At 39.7% G+C, this 13,308-nt stretch overlaps 1 protein-coding gene across 1 annotated transcript in view; it reads right to left on the bottom strand.

The window, feature by feature from the left end:
- LOC103131693 (focadhesin) overlaps window positions 1-13,308 on the bottom strand; it is a 105,319-nt gene that overhangs the window by 54,123 nt on the left and 37,888 nt on the right. The window contains exons 5-11 of the mRNA XM_007543388.2: window positions 11,376-11,474; window positions 7,627-7,728; window positions 7,244-7,469; window positions 5,663-5,869; window positions 5,418-5,505; window positions 4,034-4,227; window positions 2,891-3,151 (exon numbers count right to left, since the gene is read on the bottom strand). Of these exons, the coding sequence (XP_007543450.2) occupies window positions 2,891-3,151; window positions 4,034-4,227; window positions 5,418-5,505; window positions 5,663-5,869; window positions 7,244-7,469; window positions 7,627-7,728; window positions 11,376-11,474 (1,177 nt within the window). The remainder of the gene's footprint in view (window positions 1-2,890; window positions 3,152-4,033; window positions 4,228-5,417; window positions 5,506-5,662; window positions 5,870-7,243; window positions 7,470-7,626; window positions 7,729-11,375; window positions 11,475-13,308) is intronic.

The following is a 13,308-nucleotide window of genomic DNA, read 5'->3' as shown; positions in this document are numbered from 1 at the left end:
TATATATATATATATACACACGTTTATATATATAATTCAGTATTATTTATTTGTGCCATTATTAATCTTTATTTATTAGTGTTTGTATAGTTATATAAATATATATTGATATTACTAAATAATTTATTAAATAAATTATGAACGGCTGTGTTCTTTGTAATATGCTCTTCATACATCGATATCAGAATATTCCATTCCTGTTCTATTGTTATAGCCACTAAGCATATTTAAATATGATTAACTTTGTATTAAAAACATACTTAAAAAATACAATTGTTTATAAATGTTGCTTTGATAGATGTTTGAATATGGTTTCCAGTAACAAAAAAGCGTGTTATGATCGATTAAATGGGCTGATACGTCATTGTGCCTGCTAAACACAACGCTGAGTGGAGTGGTCTACCGCTCCAAGATGGCCGCCCTAAATCTCGTCAACGACAATAGGCGAGAGCGGTCCATGAGGCGTCTATCCTTATATTATGTCTATGAGAGCGCCAGTTAGACGACTGTTAAACGATATTTAACTGAAGTCCAAAAAGGGGTGCGGGTTTTAATGTTTTTATCTTTTTTAATCTTTTTCAAAATGTCTTTCTCACTGTTTATTCAATGTCACATGCTGTTTTTATTTAAATTATGTGAAGCACTTTGAAATGCCTTGCTGCTGAAATGTGCTATACAAATAAAATTTGATTGATTGCTTGATTAGGTTTTCAGGCTTGATATTTATTTTGCGATCATTAATAAGCGCTCCCTGAACACAGCGGTGGTTGATTAGTTAATTTTAAACTCCTGCTCTGCTAGTTATTTAGGTAATGGAAGCGAAACGCACAGAATTGCGCAACATTGCGCAACACCTTGTTGAAACATTACTTACTGAGATTATTATTTTTGTTGGATCATTAATTTGAACATGTTTTGTTGATATTTTGCTCTTTAATAAAGTTACAAACATTTTGATAAGGAGCCAGAGGAGGACGTGCTGGTCTCAGCCTCCTGGCGGCGTTCAGTTTGTCACCTAATGCTGAGATCGACTCAAACCCTTCCGCAATCAACGTATTGCAGCCCTACTCTAGTAAAGCACGAACAGTTCAGAAACAATATGAAATGAGGAAAAAAATATTTATTAACTGATTAAGTCGTGTTTTAGATTGTTTTTGAAAAACTAATCAGATATGACTGATTAGTGGGTGAACTCACGGCTGCACAGTGAACCCATTGATTTCTTACAGCTCACAACCACTCCCATCTCTTGCAGGTACTGCGTACTCCCGCTAAATCTTTTACGGGTACGCAGTAACCGACCGTACCCCTTTACTTTCACCCCTGTATATAAGTTTCTGCTCTTTTTCTTTCACAATTTCTTTTAGTTGTTACATAAACTATTTATATTTATAACTGATTGAATGAAATAAAAAAATGGAACAAACTGAAATAAAATAGATTAAGTGGATAATAAACTGAGGTTAAATTCCAATTGAATAGTCCAACTCTCCCCCCTGCTGACAGGTATTTATAGAGTGTAGACCTAAATGTGTAGAGACACATTAGCTAATGCTTCCTATTGATGCTGATTGGTCGTGATTTTGCAGGTTTTTACAGTTTTTCTTTAATGTCAATCAGCAGGTGTCCTGTGGTGTCTGAGCCCTAACCCTAAATTCCACTAGCTGGATAAAACCTCCACTAGAGGGAGCTGTGGGCCAAGTCTTCCAGAGACCAGCAATCAGTTGCTGTGGGTAGAGCTTTAAACAATGACTCTATTAACCTGAGTTCAACTTCAGACTGACCAATGAGAGCTTCAGATTTAAAGGACTGACTGATCAACAATGCAGATGATTCCTTTCAGTGCTGAGGTTACAGGTCACAAGTGTCACATCTGTTGCACACAAAAGCTCTGCAGTAAAACAGTCTAATCTGCATACAGCATCAGTTCTTCCATGCAGCATCGCTGTTACATGGCAACTACTTCACTTGTTACGCTTATGAGCAAAATGAGGATGAAAATGCAAGGTTTCCTTTTAAGTGAAACTTCTTTATTAGAAATGTATTCTAAAAAGTCATAAATCCTCCGCAGAAAGCTCTTTCATCTTCTAATAAAAAGCAGGTGCAAAGTATCAAATGCAATAAGCTACTGAGAAAAAAATTCAATGGATTCAGATATGCCAATAAACATCGACCCACACATCAAACCTCCAACCCAAGTGGCACTTTGGGAGCAATTAGGGCAGCAGGGGAATACTCCGGGGTGTCTTACAAGCCTTAGTAATGAGGAGCCTTTAACATAGTGTGATATTTCACATCATCTTCCTCAGCTAGCAATTCCATTTACATTCCCTGAGGGCCAGAGAGAAGCCTTTCCCTTTAAATGTCTTTCTTTATCATCTGCAGAGGACTCAAGAGCAGAAGCCAGGTTATGGAAGCTACCTCTGTTGTTTGAACATTTGCTGAAGTAATAAGATTACATTACTGTAGATACAGGAGTTCTGCAGATTGCACTGTAACTGCAGACCTTCCTACAAAATGCTAAAATGTTGGAGCTTATAGCATACCGTCTTTGAGAAGAGCAAAGATGAAAGAAGTTGTTTATTATTAAATATCCATCAGCTGTGAGCTCCTACAAGGAGCTGCGGTTGTCACGGTGACATTATGTGCACCATACTGTCAGAATTAGATCAAACGATTTCCTAAAGCTCTGCATCCGACTTTTGCAGTTGAGAAATGCAGCAGTTGATGGCAGTTCTGCAACAATAAACATCAGGAGAACACATCAGGAGCATCATGTGCATCAGGCCAATGCACACACAATGTGCATTATATTTCATCAGTATTTCTTGTTTTTAATTTATTATGACTGTAGATTTTGAGAAATGTCAAAATATTTCAGATTTTCTACCTGGCAGGGATCGGCAGCAGCGATGGCCTGGCTTGCTTTCAAAGCCAGCAGGCAGATATCCTCTTGAGCCGTGATGAGGAGGTAAGTCACAATGAGAGCAAGGGAAGAGGACAGGCGCTGGCTGGACGTTAGAGCAGAGGTAACCGCCAGCAGCCAATCAGTGGCCGCACAAGGATCATAAGAAACTTTGTCCAATATGGACAAAGTCACGCTGAGCTCAGCGTACCAGGAGCTGAGAGGGAGGGTCAGCATTGGGCCAGGCTGAGGATGAGACCAGCAAAGATTAAAAAAGAATCACAACAGAATAAGATTTCAAAATTGTTTTATTGACAATCTACACATTGTAAAAATATGCCCAACTCATGAACTTTTTCATGTTACAGCCACAAACTTCAATGAATCAACTTTAAAGGGATTTGATACAACAAACCAAGACAAAGTAGTGCATCATTGAAAAATCTTAACTGATTTATAACACTTTTAATGATTGTCTGCATCTGTGTGCAGCCCCCATTACTACAAAAAATCCAGTGCAGCTAACTGCCTTCAGGGGTCACCCAATCAGTAAACAGAACCCACCAGCTCATCTGATTGTGTTGTGCTGCCAACACAATCCGATAGGGAATCTGACAAAAATATGTCAAATGTCAGGCATTTATTTGTAAATATGTTGAAAACTCTCTTTCTACTTTCACTTTATATATTTGTGTTAGTTTATGTTGATTTGACAGAAAATTTAAATAACAGATGGAAGTTAGTGACTTTAACAAGACAAAACATGAAAAAGATGAAAGGTTGTGAATACCTTTCACAACCTGTACCTGCAGTGCCATTCCTAAACCTGGCACTACATGGCAATGTAGGAATGGCACTACATTCCTAAACACCAATCAGAGCAGATGTAGCTTCAGATGTAGCTCTCACAATGAAGACTGTAGCTGGTGGATCTTTTTGCTGCTTCTGTCTGACTGTTGGTTCCCAATCGCTAACCTCTAAACCAAACCTGTCAAAGCTGTATGCAACTATATCTTAAATCAGAAGAATGTATTCAGTGTATTAAAAAAGTCTTGTGTTTTTCTCTCAACAGCTGAACAGAGACAGAATAAACAGCAGCAAGTTATGTTTGAGAAAGAAGCTGGGTACCTGCCGGGCCTTTTTTGCAGGTTTGTTGATGCTGCGTAACAAGCTGTGGGCCAGACTCTGGTTTAAGCTGTGCGTCACTGGGTCAGCCAGCGGTTCAGTGAGCTGAGAGCAGGAGAGCAGCTGCAGCACGGGAAGAACCAGGACAGGACTCAGCCAATGAGACAGCTCTTCTTTTTCTGGAGATAAACACAGAGCTGCAGGAAAAAAAAAAAAGAAAGTCACAACAATGTCAGAATAACATTTTTTTTAAAACCATATTAATGAAGTAGAATTTGAAATCAAATATTTTCCCATTCTTTATTTTTTTAATATATATATATTGGAGCAAATATATTTAATATATGTATTAAAAATCTAAATACTTTAAAACCAATGATAGTTACTGGAGCAAGTGGACAATTACGATGAAGAATTATGGCCACACAATGAGATTTTTGATCATAATAGTACAATAAAGATGCAACATTGCCACAACAAAAATGTAAAATTATGAGAAAGTTGTTTTAATGAGAGCAAGTTCTGACAGACAAGTTTGTCTAGTCCACGGCTTTTTGTTTGATAAAGATTTAGTTGTTTGTTCAATCATTTCAAAGTCCTGCTACTGGTAATAATAACTTGATGCTGATGTGTCAAAAGACAAAGTATTTCCTTATGTGTAAAACCATTATCAAAGAGTAACTTCACAAGATGCTCAACATTCCTCATTTTTTATGCAGTAGTTAATTTTTTCTTTCATTTTCCCAATATTACAACTTTATTCTGGTAATGAGTTTATTCTCATGTTATTTATTTAGATTTTGTTGTTGTACGACTTTTTCTCATATTATTATGACTCCCGTTCATTCTAGTAAAGATCTCCTGTCAGTCCTGCAACAATTATGAAGAGTTCTTCATAATTGTTGCAGTACTGACAGGAGATCTTTCCTGCACACATCATCACTATCCACAATGACTCTTTGAAAATACTTGGATGATATGAGTTATAACAATTTTTTATATCACAAAGAGTGCACCTTTACCCTCAGTGCACCAAAGAGTGCACTGAGGGTAAAAGTAGTGTTCTATTCAGGTCCTGCAGTTCAGGCAGAAGATTAAATCATTCATGCATTGTGAAGAAATGAGACTTCATAGTTGGTCCATATTCACCCAGAAGTTTTAGAACTGAACTGAATGTTCAGGTGCATAACAAAAGAATTGAAGGAGGGTGTCTTACCATGTGTATAATCATATTACATTTACATAGACTGATTGAAAACTTAAAACGTACAGCCGTTTTGGGTTCAAATACACATTCCTTTGTTGTGTTTTGGGTATAAAGGTGATCAATTTGAACTACTGTGGCATCATTTCACTGAGAAATATTTTTATATAGATTTAGTCTTACCCAGCCTAAACAGACTGTTCTGCTGATCTGGAGGAGCCTCACACAGAAGCAAGGCCACACCCATCATCAGCTCATCCACAGGCCATGTCTACAGAACACAGAAGTAGCAGTGTTCATTGTTTATATGAACCCTGCTCATTATTAGGCTCTTTGGAAGCCTAATAATGATCGTTAATCTCTTCCTTTCCAGTTCAGAGAGAATAGCAATTTCAACTCATCCAGCATCTGATAAAAATGTGCCTGACCTTGCATGCAGGGAGGAGTTTCTGTATTAGGCTGAGAAGCGGTCTGCAGTCTCCATTTAACTTCAAGCATTGGTGACATGCACACAGCAGCTGCACTAGCAGTCTGGCTCTCTCCGTTGCCCAGAGCTCTCCAGGGGCATCCATAAGACCCTGAAGCAGAGCGTCCACAAATCCACACAGTTCCAGCACTGCCTCCACACTGTTCACCTGCAGTGACAAACAGAAACATTTTTCAGCCACCATGTAAAGTATAAAATCAGAATATGATAGCCCTTCATTCTACACAGGCAATACTTAAAAGTATAAAGTACCAAAAGTATTATTATTTAATTTAGCTATTATAAATCTAATTGTACACAAATCACATGTGGGGTACCTCAGGGCTGCATACTTGGTCCACTTTTACTGAAGGTCCACTTTTACCCAAAGGTATTTATACACAATGACATAATGGGAGTGTTGTCCACAGCTCATGCGTGCTCACAGGACACCCACAGCCCGGCCACAATATGCCCACTTTTCCGTATTCACCCTCGCAAAGTGAGAAACAGCAGCCAAAGGAGACACCCAACTTGGTGTGTCTCCCAATCTTGAAAGAAGCAGACAGGGTTGTCCACTCTCCTCCTCACTGTTCTCAATATTCACTGAACTGCTAGTTGCTCCAGTTCGTCAAAACAAACGTATGGAATTCAAACAGCTGACAGAATCTGCAAAATTTGTTTTCATGCTAACAATCTTTTCTTCTTTCTGTAAATGCAAACCAGTCTCTTCCAGAGATGACATAAATAATACATTTTTAATCATTTCAGACAACTATCAACAGAAAATGATCAAAGGCAGCGTCCTCATGCGCGGCCTGCTGCAGTCTCTGAGTGGATGCATGAATTTGCCTCGTCTAAAGACAGTAACTGCCTTTAGACACTTCCATGGTGATGGCAGCTTGCAGTGGTTCTACAAGCACAAAAACATGTCAGGCTAGGACAGCGGCTCTGATGTTCACAACTTATCTTTTCCAAATGTCTTTGCAAAGATTCTAGAACATCTGCACTTAAGAAATGATGTTTTGTTAACATGAAAAAAGTCACCACAGAAATATTCACTCATGATTTGTAACAGAGGAAACAGTTCTGTTTTCTTTTATCGTTTTGTGTACTTTGTAGATTCAGTCTGGGGGAGCACAGATTGCAGTTTTCTAGCCAATCCCTAATCTGTCGAATACGATTTTGGCCGATTTTTTTTTCTAAAAAGTCATTAAATATAGCGCCAAAATCACCATGTTGGCAACAGTGGGGTGACTGTTGTTAACCGCTCATGTGCAGACATGACCTGGTGGAAAGATCTGTCATCAGCCCTCACTCACAGCAGAGCAAAATGGCAAAGCGGATCATTTTCAGACCTAATATCGGTGGAAAGATCGGTTTCACAAACAAGTTTCCGACGATTGCGATTTTCCAAAATGGAGGAAACCAGGGCCAATTTATTGGCCAGCCCATTTGTTGTACTACCCTTAATCAAGTCAATTTTGTAATTCACCATTAACTAGTAAGCAAAAAGTTCTTATTAAAAGAGATCATCAGTGACCTGTAAATATGAAACCAGCTGACAAAGGCAGAGCAGCAGACTGTCAGACACCACTGCAGTGTTCTCGTGGTCCTTGCTCTTGGGCATCCATCCAACCCCTGGCTTTGTGGGCAGCAGCACCCTGAGCAGGCTCTGTCGGAGCAGTGCGTGCTGGGACTGCCTCTGAGGCTCGCAGTACAGATACCGGAGGAAGGGAACCAGCATGCTGATGTAAGATGCTTTATTCCTGGGGAACAGAACCACAGAATGAGGTAATTTGACTAATAAAACTTTAGTTTGTCTACAAACTCAGACATGACCTGGTGACAGACACTTACACATTGAACTGAACACATCAAACCCATGCGGTGACAGAGGGAGACCCCCACCTCAGCCATGCTTACCTGTCAGCAGCCTGACAGATGAAGTCATGGATCTCCAGCAGCAGCACCGGCCAGCAGTCTGCTCGGTTTTCCAGTGCTGTGATGTATGGGTGTGGACAGCTCCTGCACAGCAACAAAGGAGCAAAAGTCAAACACTTCTCATAGTTTCCCCCAAAGATTGCCGATTACAGCAAGATGGAGTCTGTGAAGCTGCCTGAGGCAACATGTTATCCATCCGAGTTTGAACAAGTCAACAAGGAGGATGGAACACCACAAACACACATGTTCAGTCTGCAATAAAGCACCATCCATCAGACAAAATCATCCTTAATAATGAGAAATAGGGTGAACCCATAAATTAGCCCTCCAAGTTGATCATTTTGGGAGATCAACCGATACTTACACATGAATCCGATTTTATCCATCAATCTTATTTTCCTCCTCTAATCTTACTTTCCTCCTCAAAGATCTGAAAATCAGTCAGTCCTCTTCTGCTCTGCTATGAGCAGAAGGCTCATAGCAGAGCCTTCTGCTCCTGGTGTCAGGAGCAGAAGGCTCCTGACACCAGGAGCCTTCTGTGTAGGCTCCTGTGTAGGCCTTCTGTGACATGACAGCCTTCCTGGTGTCATGTCTGTGTAGACATGACACCAGGTCATGTCTACACAGGACGGTGACATGACCTGGTGTCAACAACAGGTCATGTCGTTGACACAGATTTTTTTTTTTTTCAGTAAGATTTTTTTTCCCTTTGTGAACCCATCATACCCAAGCTATGACTGATTGCACAGACAACAACACTCTTCAGTGTGGAAGCTGTTACTGGGGAAATCCACAATCCAAGTGGAAGCTGTTGTTAATCCTCCAGCCCACGGCAGGACAGAGGTTAACACAACAGTGTTGTTGGTGGGGGGTCAGCACCAGCAGCAGGTCCACTTCCCCAGTGACTTCCATCAATCAGCGAGGGAGGGAGGGAGGGAGGGAGGAAGGAAGGAAGGAAGGAAGGAAGGAAGGAAGGAAGAAAGGAAGAAAGGAAGAAAGGAAGGAAGGAAGGAAGGAAGGAAGGAAGGAAGGAAGGAAGGAAGGAAGGAAAGAAGGATAATGTACGGCCTCTGCACTTGTTGAACCCACACTAATAACTGAGCCACTCAGCACCCCCCACAGACTTACCTTACAGAAATATTTAAATAATGAAAACCTAACATATCTAAACTCCAAGAAACCAAAGCAGTGACTTGCTCTGTGATCAGTAGCTGATCAATGATCTTTAAAAAGCCTGATACAGATTTTTTTTTCTAACTGAAAAGTCAGAATAAAAAGCAACAAAGTCTCTAAGTTGGCAACAGTGGGGTTCACTATTGTTAACTGCACATGTGCAGATGTGACCTGGTGGGCGGTCTGTCGGTCAGTTCTCTCTCATGGCAGAGCAGAAGAGGACAGTGGCCAAATTTTGCATAGGCAGACAAGATCAATAGATAAGATTGGTTTCTGATGTAAGTATTGACCAGTCGTCAATCTGAAAAGATAAAGAAAATCAAGCCCAATTTATCAGCCAGTCGAATTATCAGTGTTCCCCTAATCATTTTAAACATTTAATTGTTGGGGGGGAAAAAAGAACTGAATTATGCCAGATAATTTTGAATGTTTTATAGACGTTAGAAATAAAATCGGCGGTTCAGACAAACAAAACCAGAAATTGGTATCTGTGAGTAAAATCTCTAGAAATGTATCAATACTCTGCATAATCTCACACAGATTAAAACAGGCATGGAAATAAGAAATGCACTGAGAAATTGTCTGATTGGAGGAGTCAGACAATTCTATGCTTGATCAACCATGCACAGCAAGATTTTTTTTTTCTTTGTTAACCCATCATTCCCAAACTCTGACTGATTGCACAGACAACACTCTTCAGTGTGGAAGCTGTTACTGGGGAAAGAAGCTCGGCTCATTTAGAAGGCATGTCGGCTATGTTATAAGACCTACAATAAAAACTCTATTGAAGACATTCATGATCAGTCATAAAGCCTCCATCTCAGTCTAGTTCTTTATTTCAGCCCAAATGTGCAGATTACCATTTGACTGAGCAGACAGGACAGATAGATGACATGGGAAGGCCTGCAGGGGGCAGTCAGGATGGACTGCACCATTACAACCAGACCTACATCCCATGAGAAACAAGGTGATGAGACCGACACAGGCCTGGAGCTCCCCTCATCCCACTCAGGGTTAAAGTACTCCACGTCTCGGGGGCAGATTGCAAAGGGCTGTTGGCTACGACCAACAATGGCCATCAGTGTGCATCCTTCATTAATCCTGCAGCATTTACAGTTACCCAGCAGTACCAGCCCTGACAACCAATCACTAGCCAGCCTGCCAGGCCAATAGCGCCACCCTGCTGCCCTCAATACATTCATCTTCCCACCAGGGAGGTTAAGGCTTCCAGACAGATGGAGCTAAGACTCCGCAATCAAGATGGAAGGGGATCGGACAATGGGAACGGACTGGGAGCAAAAATGCACAGAGCTTTGGGAGAAAGCGAGGATTAGAGGGAGAAAGGTAGCGAAAAAAAGGAACAACAGGCTTCAATGTAGAAGGAAGAAAATGAAGAGCAAAGGGAGCAAAATAAACATGAAGGGTAAAGAAAAAAAAAAGACCAAGAAGCTCTTTTGATCACCCGCTGCAACTGATTAAAGAAGCCCCAGGATCTTGGCAGAGGTACTCATCTAAGTTGTGAAGGAGAAGAAGATGGCAGGGGCTGGTTCAGTCCAGGTTGCCTGGTCAAATGCAACAATATAGCCTGACCTATATTATATCTACAACTCTGACATTGTTGTGTCCTTGATTTGTTAAAGTGAAATTGCAAAATACATCAGATAGAGGTGTATTTCCGCTCACCTCAGGGCGAAAAGTCTCTGAGGTGAGGGCTTCCATCAGTTTCCTGGCCTTCATTCCCACTGCGATCCGCATAGTGAGGAGCAAACTACATCAACTTTAGCTCAAAGTTCACCCACAGAAGTGATACAAACAACTTCCCAACATGACCTGAATGTTACACGGAAGCTTCTGTGAGCTGGTCTTCTTTGTCTTGTTGACTTTTCAGACTTTGGCATTGACATTTCTCTGAGCATCCAACACGTCTTTAGCTGCTCCATATTCAGAAGCAAAGGTCAGATTTCTGGACCAGGCTGAAACCGATCTGAAAGTTTGTTGCTTTTTGCTCAGTGTTGAGTTGCAATAAAAACAATCCCACACTGAAAAAATGAGAAAAATCCAAACTTTGATTTTATATCACCTATGCAATATAGGTAAATCCATCTTAGGAAACTGTCTATCCGACTTATTGATAGTGGTCTGAAATCTCCCATCTTTTCACCCCCCAAAAAATGATACTAAATCAAAAACCAATCTGATAGTTTTGACAGTGTCTGCATTTCAAAGTGCTTTCATCATAAAAACACAAGAATACGAAGTCATGAAAACTACATGCAGTCAACAACTGAGAAACCAAAGACAAACATTACATTTTGATGAGTACCATCATCAAGATCATCAATACATATCATTTTTCACCTAGATGCTGAATTTCCTATTTACTATAGTGGTTTTGCACTAATTGTGACAACAACCACATCATCAAACTGTGGTCGAACTAGAATGAATCATATGCCTCAAAATAACTTTCTGTAATAAAGATGGTATCAAGAGTTTTTCTTAGTATCAGTACTGAGTTCAGTGGTTTCAATCCAATATGAACATGATTATGAACTGACCTGATAGAATAGGGACAGGTGAAGTTTGTGTCCCCCTGTCTCTGGTCAGCTTGCATCTGCAGCAGTCTCCCGATGATCTTTATTAGCCCCTGAACATTTCTGTTTACAGTGAAGAATAAAAGAAAGAAAAAACAATCACAGATAATATCATTGAATCAGAATAAGTAACCATACACAAGAATGTCCTGCTGCTGAAGAAAGACTCCATCTGGGATGGATTCCTGTGTATACAGGGCACTCTTTGGACGAACACCAGGAGTCTAAAAACAATGAGAAACTCAAAGATTCATATTATTCTAGTAAAATACAAGTACAACTTTTTGAACTGAAAAAACATAATTTATCCAGAGGCCAAACTTGTATAGAAAGTCCTTCATGGTTTGGCTCCACTACCGATAAAAGACTTTGCCCGGTAACACTTTATTTGAAGGGGTGTGCATAAGACTGACATGACACTGTCATAAACATGACATAACACCCATCATGAATAAAAAGAAGTCTTTATGAACGTTTATGACAGTTGTCATGAAGTGTCAATCTGTAAATAATGACACTTTTAAAGCAAAGTTGCTCTAAAAGTTGCATTGAAAGTCCATTAAAACTGCCAACTTTGCATTAAATTATCATAATTTACAAAATCATGCAAAGTTGGCACTTTTAATCGACTTTTAATGCAACTTTTAAAGCAACTTTCCATTAAAAGTGTCATTATTTACCGAATGACACTTCATGACAACTGTCATAAACATTCATAAAGACTTCTTTATGTTCATGTTATGTCATGTTTATGACAGTGTCATGTCAGTCTTATGCACACCCCTTCAAATAAAGTGTTTCCCTTTGCCCATTTACATTTACAATGAAACATAATACAAGAGCATTTAGCAGTAGAGACAACTAATATTTAGGAAAAGTTCATTTGGTTAAGTGTCATTTTTTGTTCAGGGTTCAAATTCTTGGAATACACTACCTTTAGAATTATTACATCATTGAACTGTTTCAGGAAATCCCTTAAGCAATGCTTACTAGATAATCAAAACTGTACCCATGACTTTAATCATCTCATGTTTTACAGTTTGTTTGTTTTTTTACAGATGTGGCTTGTTTTAATTTTTTGCTATGTTTACTATTAACTACAATACTTTTATCTACACATTGAAATTTGTCATAAATCATAGGCCATGTAAGTTGATATGAATTTTAAATGTAATGTTCAATCCCTTCCAACAACCTGCTTGGAATCTACAGATATAAATTAGCCTCTCTGACTCTGGCGTGTTGCTGTGATGTATTCATGTTGATTAATATGCATTGTCCCCTTTATGAAATAAATACATCTTAAATTTACCACCACAGCTCATTAAGTTACAGTATTTTACACATTTCGCCAAACAGTTGGCGCGCAGAACTCCACGGCACATCGGCAGACTCCAATGCAGAACCAGTTGTATCATTAAAGACCCCTTCAAACCGTGGGTACTCACCCACCCTCCTTTCTAGAAACTCACTTAAATGCTTCTGGCAGGCGCTACAGAAAACTCAGAGACAAGACAGAAAAACTGTAAGCCATCAACTATCCCCCACATGGCCTTCACACCAAACATACCTTGAGTGAATATCTAGAGCTGTGACTAATACTCATGCAACATTATTTGGTGGGGCAGCAGTGGCTCAGGAGGTACAGCAGAGTAGTTTTCACTCAGATAACAGAAGCAGATCTTTACTTTTAAGAGTTACTGATGAAATCATCAGGGTTTGACTGCTCAGTTCATATGTGTTTTCTGGATGTTGAGGAGTCCTTCAGTTGGGTTCCCCTGAATTACTTTGTGTGGGCCGCAAATTATGGCAGCATAATAACCTTAGATAAAAATACCATGTGTAACCCAGGTTAAAATAGCCTCTTCATAAAAATAATAGTAAATTAGATAAATAG

This window comes from Poecilia formosa, unplaced genomic scaffold (genome assembly GCF_000485575.1).
Source record: "Poecilia formosa unplaced genomic scaffold, Poecilia_formosa-5.1.2 Scaffold815, whole genome shotgun sequence".
Taxonomy (NCBI): Eukaryota; Metazoa; Chordata; class Actinopteri; order Cyprinodontiformes; family Poeciliidae; genus Poecilia; species Poecilia formosa.
Note: the sequence above shows the minus strand (reverse complement) of the source record. Positions and strands in the feature narration are given on the sequence as shown.